Below are 17,365 nucleotides of genomic sequence, written 5' to 3' on the forward strand. Positions count from 1 at the left end.
AAGAGAAGGAGGAAGATAAAGAAGAAAGGGGAAGAGGAGAAAGAGGAGGAAGAAAGTGGAGGAGAAGAAAGAGGAAGAGGAGGAGGAAAGTGGAGGAGGAGGAGGAGAAAGAGGAAGAGGAGGGAGAGTAAAGTGGAGAAGAAAGAGGAAGAGAAGGAGGAAGATAAAGAAGAAAGGGGAGGAGGAGAAAGAGGAGGAAGAAAGTGGAGGAGAAGAAAGAGGAAGAGGAGGAGGAAAGTGGAGGAGGAGGAGGAGAAAGAGGAAGAGGAGGGAGAGGAAAGTGGAGAAGAAAGAGGAAGAGAAGGAGGAAGATAAAGAAGAAAGGGGAGGAGGAGAAAGAGGAGGAAGAAAGTGGAGGAGAAGAAAGAGGAAGAGGAGGAGGAAAGTGGAGGAGGAGGAGGAGAAAGAGGAAGAGGAGGGAGAGGAAAGTGGAGAAGAAAGAGGAAGAGAAGGAGGAAGATAAAGAAGAAAGGGGAGGAGGAGAAAGAGGAGGAAGAAAGTGGAGGAGAAGAAAGAGGAAGAGGAGGAGGAAAGTGGAGGAGGAGGAGGAGGAGGAGAAAGAGGAAGAGGAGGGAGAGGAAAGTGGAGAAGAAAGAGGAAGAGAAGGAGGAAGATAAAGAAGAAAGGGGAGGAGGAGAAAGAGGAGGAAGAAAGTGGAGGAGAAGAAAGAGGAAGAGGAGGAGGAAAGTGGAGGAGGAGGAGGAGAAAGAGGAAGAGGAGGGAGAGGAAATTGGAGAAGAAAGAGGAAGAGAAGGAGGAAGATAAAGAAGAAAGGGGAGGAGGAGAAAGAGGAGGAAGAAAGTGGAGGAGAAGAAAGAGGAAGAGGAGGAGGAAAGTGGAGGAGGAGGAGGAGGAGGAGAAAGAGGAAGAGGAGGGAGAGGAAAGTGGAGAAGAAAGAGGAAGAGAAGGAGGAAGAGAAAGAAGAAAGGGGAGGAGGAGAAAGAGGAGGAAGAAAGTGGAGGAGAAGAAAGAGGAAGAGGAGGAGGAAAGTGGAGGAGGAGGAGGAGAAAGAGGAAGAGGAGGGAGAGGAAAGTGGAGAAGAAAGAGGAAGAGAAGGAGGAGGAGAAAGAAGAAAGGGGAGGAGGAGAAAGAGGAGGAAGAAAGTGGAGGAGAAGAAAGAGGAAGAGGAGGAGGAAAGTGGATGAGGAGAAAGAAGAAAGTGGAGGAGGAGAAGAAGGAAGAGGAGGAAGAAAAGGAGGAGGAGGAGTGTGTGTGTGTTACCTGCAGCAGCGTGGTGACCGTCTCCAGGTTGCCACAGAGACAGGCGTGAATCAGAGGCGTGTTGCCATAGTGATCCTTCTTGTTCAGCTTGGCGTTGCACTCCAGCAGGAACCGCACCACCTGCACACACACACACACACACACACACACACACACACACACACACACACACACACACACACACACACACACACACACACACACACACACACACACACACACACACACAATAAGTTTCCGTGCGCTGCCTCCTCTCGGCCACACGGTGGAGCTGCTGAGTCACTGCAACTCAGTTAAACAGAGGAGGAGGAAGAGGAGGAGGAGGAGGAGGAAGAGGAGGAGGAGGAATAGGAAGAAGGGGACTAAGAAGAGGAGAGGAGGAAGAAGAGAAGAAGGAGAAAGAGGGGGAAGAGGAAGAGCAGGAAGAAGAGGAAAGAGGAGGAGGAGGAGAAGGAGGAAGGAGATGGAAGAGGAAGAGAAGGAATAGGAAGAAGGGGAGGAAGGGGAGGAAGAAGAGGAGAGGAGGAGGAGGAAGAAGAGGAGGAAGAAGAGGAGGAAGAGGAGAAGGAGAAAGCGGGGGAAGAGGAAGAGCAGGAAGAAGAGGAAAGAGGAGGAGGAGGAGAAGGAGGAAGGAGATGGAAGAGGAAGAGAAGGAATAGGAAGAAGGGGAGGAAGGGGAGGAAGAAGAGGAGAGGAGGAGGGCGAGGAGGAGGAGGAAGAGAAGAAGGAGAAAGAGGGGGAAGAGGAAGAGCAGGAAGAAGAGGAAAGAGGAGGAGGAGAAGGAGGAGGAAGAGGAGGTGAAGGAGAAAGGAAGAGAAGAAAAAGGAGAAAGAGAAAGAGGAGGAAGAAGAAAAGGAAGAGGAGGCGAAGGAGAAAGAAGAAGAGGAAAAAGGAGGAGGAAGTGGAGGCAAAAGAGAAAGAGGAAGAGGAGAAGAAAAGGAGGAATAAGAGGAGAAGGTGGAGGAGAAAGAAGAAGAGCACCAACGACTGTGTAAAGTCAAAATAGTCAAACCAATAGAATCATTATATAAAAGGGCACTAAAGTTTTTTGACAGAAAACCAATCTCCTTTCACCATTGTCATTTCCTTGAGAAACACAACCTCTTAAGTTTCAAACATTTTAAAGTTCTTAAGTATGCTTGTGCTGTTTATAAAACGCTCAATGGACTTGCACCTCCTCCGTTGAAAGAATGTATAAAATGTAAAGTTACCAGTGGCAGAAGCACCAGAGCCACCGCCAGAGGAGACTGCATGGTACCTCTCAGACGCACAACTTTTGGTCAATCTGTTCTATCGGTTAAGGGTTGTAATATTCAGGGATGCAAACGGGTCAGGACCAAAAAAGAGAGGAATTGTCTGGCGGGGGGGGGGGGGACTCACCATTAACAATATCACAGAAGAGTCAATTTCCAGTAGTTCAACCCCAACCAAGTATTGAGTGCATATAGATGGACATAGTTTTCAGAAGGCCAACATTTCTATATTAAAAATGCTTTAAAAAAATAAAAACCATTGCAATATTTCAATTTTGGAGATACTGATTTTTAGGTCTTCACTGAATGTTAGTCATAATTATTACTATTAAAATAAACAGAAGAAATAAAGACATGGGATTTAACATCCCATTCAGTGTGTAATGGACATATAGGCCTATATAATGTGTTAGTTTCACTTTAATTGAACACATTCTACATCGCGGAGGCGACGTCTCTCCTTCACCTCTGAAACGGGGCAGAGCTCCGTGGGAGACACCTGCCTGACACAGCAACAGACATGCACGGGGGGAAAACGGCAGCGCCGTCGCACCGAATGCACGCGGATACGCGCCGCTTTGGGTAACGAGCGCGCACGTCGCGTCTACATTGGAGGTGAATAGGAAGGCTGTTACCAGTGTAATCAGAGACCATGAATGAGTTGTCGCACACACTGAGGTGAGCAGCAGAGCGGCCGCACCGTGACCACGGTCCGCTCCAGCTGCCTGGTGTCCCCATTACGCACCACGCATCTTTTCAGTCACTTGTCCAAGTTCTCCTTTACTGTTTTTTTTTGAGACAACACTCATTCTCTCTCTCTCTTTTACCGGCGGTGTCAGCTGATGTGCACATCTGCAGCAACCCAAACAAATGCACATGTTACTGTTGACTGGCTCTATTCCAGCCACGTGATTGGTTCGGCGCGGTGGAAATCTCATTATCATTGGTTATTTGTATCGTCTGCCAAAACATGGATGAATGAAACCTGTCGACCACGTCTCATATTTCTATCGAGGAAACGTTATTTCACAATTTATAGACACAACACCGACAAGCACTGAGAGCCGCATGTTGCAGTGACGTTATATAGGCTATAAAAAAAATAATCCGCAAATAATAAACCGACGAAAAGGTGCAACTTGCCACTTAACTTCTTGTCGATGTATTATTTGCGGGGGCTTTCGGGGGATCTGGTGACGGTGGAGGATCTGGGAGATTGACTGTGGACCACGATCAGGTCCATCACAGCACAGCAGCTGCAGCTCTGCCCCGCTGTCACATGACGCATATCAGCGCAATCTGTTTACATTAAACCGACATCAGGAGAATAATGAGAATTATGATTAAAATATATATATATTTGTTTCGAATTTTGGCCCCTGGATCATGATTTTTTTTGGGCGCATTCTTGGTAAAAAAAAAATCCTCTAAAAAAAAAAGACAATTGGGATGCATAATGTGTCTCATAACAGTATACTGTGCGTCATGTTATCGCCCCCCCGCCCCCCCTTCTGTACTGAGCTGGCCGGTACTGGGTAGGCTATAGCGTCCTGCTGATCACCGAGCTGAGGCACCGGCCGGTCTGAGCTGCGTTCATGTGCCGACTTTAAAACTCTCCAGTCAGTGACCTGGTGGCGGCTGTTTTGGTCGTCAGCATTTCATCCACGCAGCGACCGTTCACGGCTTAGTGGTGTTTTATTCTAGGGGTCGGTGGCGGCTGTGAGACAGCAGCGGCTCCACGGTGAGGGGGGGGGGGGGGGGGGGGGGGGGAGGCAGCTTCTGCTCACCTGACTCTGTGCAGCTTCTTCATTAAATCCAAACAAACAGTCCGACACAGCGACGCGCTGCTCAGTCTCTGTAGCTCATCAGCCCGGAACTCGCCGTCATGGATCAGAAGCGACGGCGGCGTTTGGCCTCAGTGTCTCGGACTTCCAGAGCAGCTACAGCAGCGTTGTGACCTCAACCATGGTTGGTGAGAGCAGAAATGTTGTTGTAGGCCTGTGCATATTCTCATTTGTCCAGGTCATAGTATTTCAAAGGAGGTTAAATCGAAAGCAACTGGACTTATACTGAGTCTCCACACCAGATAGTTGGACCAGTCCCAGCCTGGTCAGATGCTACATGAACTGATGAAGCCTCTTGGATGAAGGTGAAACGTCTTCCTAGACAAATAACTAAGTCCAGTTGAACCTCCTTTGAAAAAAAAAAAAAAAGTTGTTGGCGGGCTCGTGAATTTTTTTTTGACACGAGTCAAAACGAGCGATAAATCGCGTATCTCGCGTTTGGTTGCGCGTAAAAGCTCGCGCGAAAAAAAAGCGTTCCTCGTGTTTGTGTTCCTCAAACACGATGAAATAGACGAAGACGCGAAGGTCCCGTCGCACAAAAAGAATCGCGTGTATTGCGTCGCAAAAAAAAAAGTCGCGTATACCGCGTCTCGCGCCTAACCGCGTCTTTGCGTCACGGCCTTTTACACCGCGGACGTAACGAATAAACGGTGACGGTGTGAACGAACAACATAGAACAGGACCAGACGTGGCGTTGTTTCCTCTTTTCACCTACAGCTCCACTCTCTCTTACTTACACAAACTACTGTTATTGTTGAGGCCAGAGGATTGTGGGATTTGTAGTTTTGGACCAATCGCAGGTTGTGCTCTTTCTTTTTTGTAATTTTCCTGGTTCACACGTCTTTTTTTTTTTTAGGGGCAAATGCGAGTGAAATGCTCGCCCATGGTGGGCATAAGAAAATTTAAGACCTGTCTAAAATTATTTAAGACTTGAACACAATAATTCAACAAATTTAAGACATTTTAAGGCCTAAAAGTGTGTAATGGACATACGTACAGCCTATATAATGTGTTAGTTTCACTTTAATTGAACACATTCTACATCGTGGAGGCGACGTCTCTCCTTCACCTCTGAAACGGGGCAGAGCTCCGTGGGAGACACCTGTCTGACACAGTAATGTACGTACCGACTGCACGCGGATACGCGCCGCTTTGGGTAACGAGCACGCACGTCGCGCGTCAACATTGGAGGTCGGCAGTTATCAGTATGATCAGAAACCATGAATGAGTTCGCCTCAGTTTCACGTGATTGTCACTGTCAGCCTGTTAGAAAAACATTTTACTGACCCCAGCTGAGACGCTGAGACCCCCCCCCCCCTCAAAACAAAAACTCTTCGGATCTGAATGATTCACACAAGTCACCTAATTGGTCATGAAAAAAGCGAGTTTCGCTTTTCAGCGCGCTGTTTGCATCCCTGAATATTTGGAATAATGTACCGTGCACAATAAGGGAAAGCACCACTTATAACACTTTCAAGGTCCACCTCAAAAACTGGCTTAAAACAAACCAAGTCTGTAATCGTGACTAGGCGGGACCTTCGCGGAGCGCGACACATGCGCCGTGCTCGGTGTCCGTCCGCCTTACTCTATACTTTTGGCTGTCATGATTTTTGTTTTGTTGTGCAGTACGCGCCTACATGGCGACCTTGAGTGCCATGAAAGGCGCCATACAAATAAAATCTATTATTATTATTATTATTATATACGTATGTATGCATGCACTGCATTTGTCTTATTTTTCTATACTGCAACTTGTCTCTGTAAGTATGTGTGTGAATGGCACTTATACAACTGCTGCTACTGTAGTCTCCAATGTCTTGGTCCACCCCAGGCGGCGGGTGCGGGCCATCACATTCTGGATCCATCCATTTATTTCATTTCATTTCTTTATTTATTGAATTGGGACAGTGCACATTCATCAACACTGACGCATTAAGTATCAGTGTAAATGTGCCGGACTTAGCACAACTGCTAAATTTCAGCCGCAGTCTGATTAAAAATTAAAAAGACAAATAAATCTGATTGACAAGAGCTGTGACACTGTTTACGCAGAGAAGGTGGTAAACTTTTCAAGTAGTCGCAGCAGTCCCAAGGCAGGTTTAGACTTGCACTTTATCTATTTAAACTTGCACTTGCACTTTAGAAACTGGCACTTTATACCAGGCACTTTACAGATCACATGCACTTTATGTATAGGTATGAATGTGCATGTGATTGTGAACCACTGTTTAATTCTTGTGTATTTCTGTCTGTTTGTGTGTTACCTGCCAAGGGACTACGGATGCAAATGAGCAAGTTGCTAACTCTGACGCATTTACATTTGTGCACACGTACGAATGTTCATTAATGTGTATTGTCCCTTTTAAATAAATAAATAAAAAATAAAATAAAACAATGAATGCCTCCCACCTGCACGTGGCTGTTCTGGCTGGCCAGGTGCAGCGGCGTGGCGCTCTGGTTGGTGCGGCCGTTGACGTTGGCGCCGTGACGGATCAGCAGCGCCGCCAGCGCCGCGTGGCCGTGCAGCGCCGCCACGTGGAGCGGAGAGAAGCCGTCCACGTTACAGCTGTTCACGCCCAGAGCGCCGGCCTGAAGGACGGACAGCTGGAGGACAGGAAGAGGAGGAGGACAGGTAAGGCTCCTTCAAAATAAAGTTAGATGTTTCTACTGAAGCTTCTTCAAAATAAAGGTAAATGTTTCTGTTAAAGCTCCTTCAAAATAAAGGTAGATGTACAGTATGTGTTAAAGCTCCTTCAAAATAAAGGTAGATGTTTGTGTTACAGCTCCTTCAAAATAAAGGTAGATGTTTGTGTTACAGCTCCTTCAAAATAAAGGTAGATGTTTGTGTTAAAGCTCCTTCAAAATAAAGGTAGATGTTTGTGTTACAGCTCCTTCAAAATAAAGGTAGATTTTTCTGTTAAAGCTCCTTCAAAATAAAGGTAGATGTTTATGTTAAAGCTCCTTCAAAATAAAGGTAGATGTACAGTATGTGTTAAAGCTCCTTCAAAATAAAGGTAGATGTTTGTGTTACAGCTCCTTCAAAATAAAGGTAAATTTTTCTGTTAAAGCTCCTTCAAAATAAAGGTAGATGTACAGTATGTGTTAAAGCTCCTTCAAAATAACGGTAGATGTTTATGTTAAAGCTCCTTCAAAATAAAGGTAGATGTTTGTGTTAAACTTATCTACTAATATACTTGAGTGAGTGAGTGTTTTGTTCTGAAATCTGCTCTATTTCTTTATTGGATCACTTAGTAGAAAACAGTCAGCCAATCAGAGGAGAAAGACTCAGAGCCTCTTCCTCTTCTCTTCTGATTGGCCGTCTGAGGACAGATGTTAAAGGGATAGTAGCATTTTTTTTAAAGTGGGGTTGTATGATCTACAAATAGCCCCTAAGTACTTTAATTGCAGTAGAAGACTCTCTACACTCCTCCCGTTAGCAACGCCAGCCCATAATAGCCCTGCCCAGAGATTTACAACATACAGTGTTGTGAATGGACCCAAAGAAACGGCCTATTTTCGTGGCCTAAAAGAGGTTTTACGTGAAAAAAAAATACACAGTTCCATTGTTCGCTATAATATAATTTTTTCCAGCCCTTCAAAGTGCAGGAAAAAAAAGTTTTTATTTGGACCAAACCAACTGCTGATCGGCGGGCGCTAACCCTGGGCGGAGGGATACGTGAGTTGGTTTGGTCCAAATAAAAACTGTGTTTTTCCTGCATTTTGAGGGGCTGTAAAAAATTATATTATAGTGAACAATGGAACTGTGTATTTTTTTCCAGGTAAAACCTCTTTTAGGCCGTGAAAATAGGCCGTTTCTTTGGGTCTGTTCACAACACTGTATGTTGTAAATCTCTGGGCAGGGCTATTATGGGCTGGCGTTGCTAAACGGGAGGAGTGCAGAGAGTCTTCTACTGCAATTAAAGTACTTAGGGGCTATTTGTAGATCATACAACCCCACTTTAAAAAAAATGATACTATCCCTTTAAGATTTCATTGGTCAGACCTTCTGTGTCGGAGCGCAGTTCGAACACTGGCACAGCGGGTGGCAGAGCAGAACCTCCGACCGGATCTCTCCTTCATCATCCTCCTCTTCCTCGTCCATCCACTCCAACAGGTAACGCACCTGAAACACACACACACACACACACACACACACACACACACACACACACACACACACACACGCATCAGTTTTCTGTAGACACACACACTCTTCTGTATTCGCTGCTGCTCGTCTTCTCACCATCTCCACGTCACCATCGGCGACGGCTCGCAGCAGCTTCTCCACCTGTCAGTCAACCACAAGCATGCATGTCGTCAGTCGCCGTGGAAACAGCCGTTCCTATACGTATATATCCCATAATACCTGTAGCTCCCGTTACCTCTCGGTGTCGGACCCGTTGCTCCTCCGGTTTGGCCTCGGAGCCCAGAGAGGAGGTGCTGGAGACGGAGGAGCGACGGCTGCTGCAGTCAGAGGCCAGAGGGGAGCGACTGGGAGACTGGAGGAGGAGGAGGAGGAGGAGGAAGAGGAGGAGGAAGGAGGAGGAGGAGGAGGAGGAGGAGGAGGAAGAGGAGGAGGAGGAGGAGGAGGGAGGAGAGGGAGGAGGAGGAGGAGGAGGAGGAGGAGGAGGAGGAGGAAGGAGGAGGAGGAGGAGGAGGAGAGGAGGAGAGGAGGAGGAGGAGGAGGAGGGAGGAGAGGGAGGAGGAGGAGGAAGAGGAGGAGGAAGAGGAGGAGGAGGAGGAGGAAGAAGAAAAAGAAGAAGAGGAGGAGGAAATCTTGGATTTTTAAACACGTCTAATCACAAACAGAAGTAACTCTGTAACAGTAAAATGATAAAATAATAATTTTAATAATAATGAAATAAGTTTGTCTCCTCCTCTCTACATAGTGAATTCTATCCACCTTTTTCCGAACGTCAAAAACGTAGCCGGTTTTGCCGGTTTTGCTCTTCCAGTGGAATTTTATGTTTACGTTTCCATGGTTTCGGTAGTCGCGGTAAATGCATGGATTTTTTTTTTTTCTCAATGAAAATCTGTAAAACGCATGGATGATCATCACACGAATTGACATCCGTGTTAAAAGCCAGCGTTAATAGATCCATGCGTTTACCGCAACTATGACAACGACTGAAAACCATGGAAACGTAACATACAATTCCACCAAAACCGTCAAAACCGACTTCCGGTTTTGACCATAGATCACGTTCGGAAACTTGTGGATATAGAGGACTAAGTCATTTATTAGCTCCCTGGTGAGATGATCAAACACGTCCAGACTCGACATCATGTTTCTATGTTGGATCATTAAAACGTTGCATCAACGCCGACCGCGGTCATAACCACGATGTGTGACCGCAATGCATTATGGGGTATATTACTTGCTTAGTGACCATCGGTTGGACACTAACTATATTAATACTCACTTAAAGCAGAAGTGAGTGATCCGGTCGTTTTCGCTAATGCTGCGTTCCAGGCAGGCTTTTGAAATCATAAATTACAGCTTCAAGTCACAACTTACGACTTTGTAGCGTTCCAGGCAACCCACTCGTGTTTTTCCGACCTGTTTTACCGGTGAAAGTCACTATAACGGCCACTCGTAACTTCTGACCCGTGAACTCGTACCAGATCGAACTGGTACCACTTCACGGTCGGAAAAATACGAGTTTCCTTGAACGCACCATAACAGTCCTCGTCCCTACGTCGCCACATTCACGACGTCCCTTGGCTGCACACACAGCCCTGCATGCCGTTCTCTCTCCTCATTGGATAAAAACTGTAGGATACGATAAATGTTTTCTCTTCGGCTCAGAGCAGAGCAGAGTGACTGAGAGACCCGTGTTTCAGTCCAAACACTCTATGTAAGTGATTGCTGTCGGAAGATATAACTATTTAAGACTTATATTAACACAAATATATCACTCACTTCTGCTTTAACATTCGGACGGTGATATAAAATGGTGTAGTCACTATGGAGACACAGACTCACTCTCTGTCTGTTTTCTCTCCAGAATAATGAATCTCTTTCCTTCCAGGCTTCCGTACGTTTATTCTCTATATGTGTGTGTGTGTGTGTGTGTGTGTGTTTCTAAGTGTGTGTGAGGTTTTGGATCCTGTGACCTTTGACCTCTTCAGGTTCACAGGTCAGACTCACGTCGACTCTTCGCTGGCGGCCGCTCTGGGTCGACTGCAACAACATGAGGATCTGCAGGAGAGGACACACACACACACACACACACACACACACACACACACACACACAGGATCAGTGACGTCTCTAACACCTTCAGTTCCTGGAAACAGCAACGGATCAGATCAGCTGAGCTCAGGACTCACAGAGAGACGGAGAGGAGGAGGAAGAAAAGAAGGAGAAAGAAAAGGAGGAGGAGGAGGAGGATGAGGAGGAAAAGGTTGAAAAGGAGGAGGAGGAAGAAGAAGGGGAGAAAAAGGAGAAGGAAGAAAAGAAGATGAGGAAGAGGCGGAGGAAGAGGAGAAAGAGGTTGAAAAGGAGGAGGAAGAAGAAAAGGTGGAGGAAGTGGAAATGGAGGAGGAGGAGGAAGAAGAGGAAGAGAAAGAAAAGGAGGAGGAAGAGGAGGATGAGAGGGAAAGGAGGATGAAGAAAAGGAGGAGGTAGAGGAGGAATAGCAAGAGAAAGAAAAGGAGGAGGAGAAAGAAGAAAGTGGAGGAGGAGAAAAAGGAGGTAGAAAAGAAGATGGAGGAAGAAGAAAAGGAGGAGAAAGAGGTTGAAAAGGAGGAGGAAGAAGAAAAGGAGGAGGAGGAAGAGTGCGTGTTGTTTCAGTTCCTCATAGAACTCAAACAGCAGCGCGTGACGTCACAGAAGCTTCAAGTCTTTAAACAGTGTTGATCGACTCATTGATTGGTAGATAGACAGAGGTGTGTGTGTGTGTGTGTGTGTGTGTGTGTGTGTGTGTGTGTGTGTGTGTATACTTCCATGGACTGGACTGATGGCGATTTTAACAGCTTCAGATTTGGCACAATCTCATTCTAATGCTTTCAAACACTTTCACTGGAAATTTCAACTTTTTAAAACACATCAATGCATTGTATTTTACAATGTCATGTGTGTGTAAAAAAAAAAAAAAGTGACTTACTAACTGTCGTTGTCACACAAAAAGGGAACCACACTTTACTGTATCAGTCTGTAAATTCCACTTTATTTCTAAATAACGTCCCATAAGCAGACAAGGCAAAAAAAGAGAACTGGCAACACTGTCTTTTCCCGAAATGGAAAATATATTCATTCAATCGATCATTGACCTGGCTCTGATTTGAAAAATTATATTCAGGTGCTTCTCATGTTTTTTTTGGGGGGGTGGGGGTTCCACCCATGTGTGTGTGTGTGTGAGTGTGTGTGAGTGTGTACCTTGGAGTTGAGTGCACACTGCATGCTGCTCTCCTGCCTCTTGTTGCTGATCTCCGTGGCCGCTCCGTTCTCCAGCAGCACGGTGATGATTCCCTCGTAGCCCCACCGCGCCGCCATGTGCAGCGCCGTGTCGCCCTTATCGTTCTGCAGGTCCAGACGACACGACTGCACGTCGTAGTAAACCAGAGCCTTCACACACTGGACGCACAACACACACACACATATACACACATATACACACATACACACACACACACACACACACACACACACACACACACACACACACACACACACACACACACACACACACACACACACACACACACACACACACACACACACACACACACACACACACACACACACACACACACACACACACACACACACACCGTCAGCACTGGAGTTTTTTTTATAAATCATACAAATATTTGGGATGGTCGACGATTTGTTTTTGTGTGATGTCGTGCACACGAGTCTAATGACTGAGATCAGGAGAAAGATGGATGGAGAATGTCCTGTTGTTGTTAAAGGGATAGTTCAACATTTTTGGCAAATGGGCCCATTGCCATAATCCCTATAGTCATAGCAGTAGGTTTGTTACCTTTATTTGTCAGTGCAAGCTATTTTTAGAACGGCGGAGCAGAACCGTGAGCTGCTGGAGGCTCATGGGATTTCTTGGTTTCCCTCATCAAACTCATCAAATACACAATCCAACAACTCCACAACGCTCTGGTGGACAAGTTGTGACCTGCACATTCACCACACTATGAGATAATAACAGAATGTAACCAGACAGAGTTGTTAGAGGGAAATTCAGAGACTGCTTGATGAAAAACTGCCCCCGACGGTAATGCACATCAGTGGTTTTGCATGAATTTACCTCTAAAACAACTCTGTCTGGTAACGTTGTGTTATTATCTCATAGCGTGGTGAATGTGCAGGTCACAACTTGTCCACCAGAGCGTTGTGGAGTTGTTGGATTGTGTATTTGATGAGTTTGATGAGGGAAACCAAGAAATCCCATTAGCCTCCGTAGCGTAGCTCTGAGCAGCTCGCGGCTCTGCTCCGCCGTTCTAAAAATAGCTTGCACCGACAATTAAAGGTAACAAACCTACTGCTATGACTATAGGGATTATGGCAATGGACCAATTTGCCAAAAATGTTGAACTATCCCTTTAACTTACGCCAAACAAATGATCTGTTTATTCAGGTGTTTTAACTCTTTTCTCCGGAGCAGAAAAAGACACAAATGAATCATGAATCAACGATGGAGAAACAACAAGATTCAACGATGAGTCGAATCTGCCATGGTGAATGAGAGTGTGTGTGTGTGTGTGTGTGTGTGTGTGTGTGTGTGTGTGTGTGTGTGTGTGTGTGTGTGTGTGTGTGTGTGTGTGTGTGTGTGTGTGTGTGTGTGTGTGTGTGTGTGTGACTCACGTCCTCGTGTCCGTACATGCAGGCCAGGTGCAGCGGTGTGTTGCCGTTGTTGTCCTGAGCGTCGGTGTTGGCCTTGTAGTGCAGCAGCAGCAGCTGGAGGACGACGACACGCAGCCTCATCACCATCACACAGACTACACTACCCACAATGCAACTGGCTCTAAGTGTGTGTGTGTGTGTGTGTGTGTGTGTGTGTGTGTGTGTGTGTGTGTGTGTGTGTGTGTGTGTGTGTGTTCACCGACCGTGACGCCCTGGTATCCGCGCTGACAGGCCAGGTGCAGCGGCGTGAGGGCGTGGTAATCTGTGGCGTTGACCGGCGCTCCTTTACACACCAGCAGGTCGATCAGCTGGGCCTGGCCTGACACACACACACACACACAGGTTGGTCAACACATCAATCACACACACACACACACACACACACACACACACACACACACACACACAGCTCTCTCTGTCTCTCACCACAGACGGCGGCGACGTGCAGCGGCGTGTAGCCTCGGTCGTCTCTGGAGAACGGCGTGACGATGGACGGGTCGTTGAGACGCCTGCAGAACCAGAACCAGAACACACAGACACGTTTAGAGACTGAGACCGTGTGAAGTCTCTCACTCTGCTCACACTTCTCTCAGTGTCATGTCACATACTTCAATGCAAACATGACTCTTGTCCCTCTCAGGCCTCTGTAGTCGTTCTGGAGCATTGAGGTTAAAGGAATAGTTCACCAAAAAAAATGAAATTCAGTCATTATTGCCTCACCCTCATGCTGATGAATACTCCGGAGTAGTTTTTTATTCCTCAAAGTGCATCTGGAGACCGGGGAGGCCGGTTCGTAGTCCAATGAAAACTTTATATGAAAGTCAATAGTGCCCAACACAAAAATGTCCATAAAACTACACAAAGACCATTTAATATTCCTCCACACTGCTCGTCCACTGCAGTCCAAGTGTCCTGAGGGGAGATAGTCCAGAGTTTACTGGAAACTACGTAATTTAGGACATTTTTACAGCCTAAACAGTCCTGGATTGAATTTGCCTGGGGCGCGCTCTCGCGTTCACGAGATGCACGCAGATGTGACCGGACTTGCATCAATGACGTTTGTTTTGAGTAAACTCTGGACTATCTCCCTTCAGGACACTTGGATTGCAGTGGACGAGGGGTGTGGAGGAATATTAAATGGTTTTTGTATAGTTATATGGACGTTTTTGTGTCGGGCCCTATATTGACTGTCATATAAAGTCTTGGGTGGACTAGGAACCGGCCTCCCCGGTCTCCAGATGCACTTTGAGGAATAAAAAACTACTCCGGAGTATTCATCAGCATGAGGGGGAGTCAATAATGACTGAATTTCATTTTTATGTGAACTATTCCTTTAAAACTTTTCTTTTTTTGTTGTTGTTTTGAATGAATTTAGGCAAAATTGTGTGTTTTTATCTGATCTTGTTATTTCCAGCTCAGCTCCGACAGTAAATCTAAAACATCTACACACTGTGCCATTGAAACCCATTAAAACTGCAATTTCTGATCTTGTTTCCATTAAAGACTAAAACATTTATTCATATCTGGGTGTCAATCTGAGCTTTTGACTTGGAGCTGATCATTCTGACAACATCTCCACCTGATGGCAAATGATATCAGTAATTAGGTCAGATGTAGGTGAAAAAAATAGCTCAATGAGAGAATATAATATAATATTAATGTATAATATATTTTTTAAGGCACATAGTTTGTGCTCACTGTAGCAGGATGAGTGTCAGTGATATGACAACTTGTGCTGTTTGTCGTTGTACAGTTCAGTTATTTTATAAAAAGAGGCCAAATGTGTAAAATCCCTCTGAGTGTTTGTGTTGAAGTGAGAAGTTGTGTTTCCCGTTTTGAGGAACTGATACGACAAAAATGTAAAAAAAAATGAGGAAACGAATCTGGAGTAAAGACGAGAGACGAGAAGAAGTCGGTAAAACTGGAACCAGCTTCAGTTTCATGTTTCAGCCTCTGAAAGGGCCGAGACCAGACGGGTACGAACCCACAACTCTGATCGAGCTCGTTCCTGTTTTTTTCTGGGGGAAAAAAACAGGAACATGTCTGCGGCCGTAATAAGAATCACTGACTGATTTGAATTTAACATCACTTTCCTTTAATATTATAAAGCCTTTGAGGAAGTGGTTTAATGTTGTCAATGTTTTATTTTATTTTATTTTATTTAAATGCAGTCGGCTGAAAATGAAATATAGAAACAGTCTGGTGACGGCTCCTCACTTTGGTTCAATTCATATTCCACATATTAAACAAAGTTTATTCAGTGGATATTTCAACCTGCAGCAGCTGACGGAGGCAGAGCAGCTGGTCCTGAGTCAGGTCGCTGGGTGGCTAGAGGCCGAGGGCGTCACTTATAATAATAAAGGCAGAAACACACTCTCTACAGACAGAACTAGAAGTAATTTAATGTTACCCTCAATGCGGCGGCAAATTAGAAACACAGACTTTTGCCAACTGATTAATAATAAATAACTATCTGTAGGAAATAATGAAATGTTATTTCTCTTTTTCTGGCTGCTGGAAGGTGATTGATTAAAGGAGGTAACCAATGTTTACCTCAGATATCAGGTCACTATGATCGGTTCATTTCCTACCATCCATTCTCCCAACTGCAGCGTGTGGATGTTTATATTGTATATGTTCATTTATGGGCTCCGGACTAATTTTAAAATTGTTCTGTGGTCACAAGTAACGTCCTTTTGACCATCATTTAAATTTTAAAATTCGCTTTATAATTAAATTAAATCAAAAGTCGGACTTCTGCATTGTTCCTTTCCGGGTCAGAGAAGAAACGCCTCAGAGTCCCTCTACTGTTGTGTTCTCTGACCCGGAAAGGAACCATGCAGAAGCTGAATTTTGATTTAATTTAATTGTAGTATGTAGTCCATTAATGAACATTGAAAAAAACGATAGATTCTTGAACAAAAACGAATATAAACGTCCATGCGCTGCAGTTGGGAGAATGGATGGTAGGAAATGAACTGATCATAGGTGACCTGATATCTGAGGTAAACATGGATTACGACTGGAAATTCCCTTTTAATAATAAATAACTATCTGTAGCAAATAAAGAAGTGTTATTTCTCTTTTTCTGGCTGCTGGAAGAGCATGCGTAGCCTGATATTCGCTGTGCGGTCAGAGAATATAAATGGCGGACTGATGAGAAGTGGTGGCTACTGTTCGGTTCGGTAAACCTGTGTGTGTGTGTGTGTGTGTGTGTGTGTGTGTGTGTGTGTGTGTGTGTGTGTGTGTGTGTGTGTGTGTGTGTGTGTGTGTGTGTGTGTGTGTGTGTGTGTGTGTGTGTGTGCTGACCCAGACAGCTGCAGGTCACAGAGGTCACAGGAGCAGAGCGGGTGACACATCCTCACGTCCTCGTCGCTCTCTCCTTCGCTCAGCAGACGCTCCACCTCGGCCTCGCTGCCGTTCGCTATGTGCTGCAACACACACACACGGAAACGATCCATCAGCATCAGTTCTCTTATTTAAAGCCTAACCCTAAACCAAAAATGGACTTTTTTTAACATTATTAACATGTCAATGTAGGGTTTGGGTTCTGCTACAAGACATTTCAGCAGCAAAGTCGCTGATGCAGCCACAACTGAGCATTTTAGATTTGAAAATGCAGTTTCAAAGCCAGAGTCTGAAATAGTTGGATTCAGTTTTTCAGTCGGGATTAATACGTCAGAATCCCTAGCAACCAATCCCGTTGAATTTGTTTTGCATCTCATTTGTTGTTCACTGTGATATTACACAGCTAGATGTTCAAACATGTTATCATTAGTTGCCGTGGCCCAGAGGTTTAGACGCCGCCTTGAATGCAGTAGACCAGACCCGGTTGCACACCTCGTGTTTTGACTTTGCTTCTCCGTTTCCCCTGCCCCGTTAACACGCACTGCCGCTACTTAGCAACGCGGTGGCGGTGGGCAGGCGCGAGTCAGGACACATTTGCATACTCATGAACATTCATAGAATCTGAATTTTTCAATGAGGGAGAAATAGTAGACCTGTTTTTAGCCTCTTTGGGAGCTTTTTTAAATAACTTTTTTTGTCAGAAAGCAATTTTAATCAAAAAATAGTCATAGCAGAGCATTTTTACAAATTTTAAAATGCCTCTTTAAGGGGACTTTAAAACATATTTAATCATGTTGTTTTCACAGTGTAGTGAAGTCTCTGTGTGTGTGTGTGTG

At 45.3% G+C, this 17,365-nt stretch overlaps 1 protein-coding gene across 1 annotated transcript in view; it reads right to left on the reverse strand.

Moving 5' to 3' along the window:
• Window positions 1-17,365, reverse strand: part of ankrd27 (ankyrin repeat domain 27 (VPS9 domain)) — a 60,354-nt gene that overhangs the window by 18,576 nt on the left and 24,413 nt on the right. The window contains exons 13-23 of the mRNA XM_083973864.1: window positions 16,491-16,612; window positions 13,608-13,690; window positions 13,385-13,500; window positions 13,143-13,235; window positions 11,700-11,897; window positions 10,470-10,520; window positions 8,701-8,817; window positions 8,562-8,606; window positions 8,322-8,441; window positions 6,728-6,922; window positions 1,222-1,341 (exon numbers count right to left, since the gene is read on the reverse strand). Of these exons, the coding sequence (XP_083829990.1) occupies window positions 1,222-1,341; window positions 6,728-6,922; window positions 8,322-8,441; window positions 8,562-8,606; window positions 8,701-8,817; window positions 10,470-10,520; window positions 11,700-11,897; window positions 13,143-13,235; window positions 13,385-13,500; window positions 13,608-13,690; window positions 16,491-16,612 (1,260 nt within the window). The remainder of the gene's footprint in view (window positions 1-1,221; window positions 1,342-6,727; window positions 6,923-8,321; window positions 8,442-8,561; window positions 8,607-8,700; window positions 8,818-10,469; window positions 10,521-11,699; window positions 11,898-13,142; window positions 13,236-13,384; window positions 13,501-13,607; window positions 13,691-16,490; window positions 16,613-17,365) is intronic.

The sequence above is a fragment of the Trachurus trachurus genome, assembly GCF_905171665.1.
Source record: "Trachurus trachurus genome assembly, chromosome: 6".
In the NCBI taxonomy this organism is placed as follows: Eukaryota; Metazoa; Chordata; class Actinopteri; order Carangiformes; family Carangidae; genus Trachurus; species Trachurus trachurus.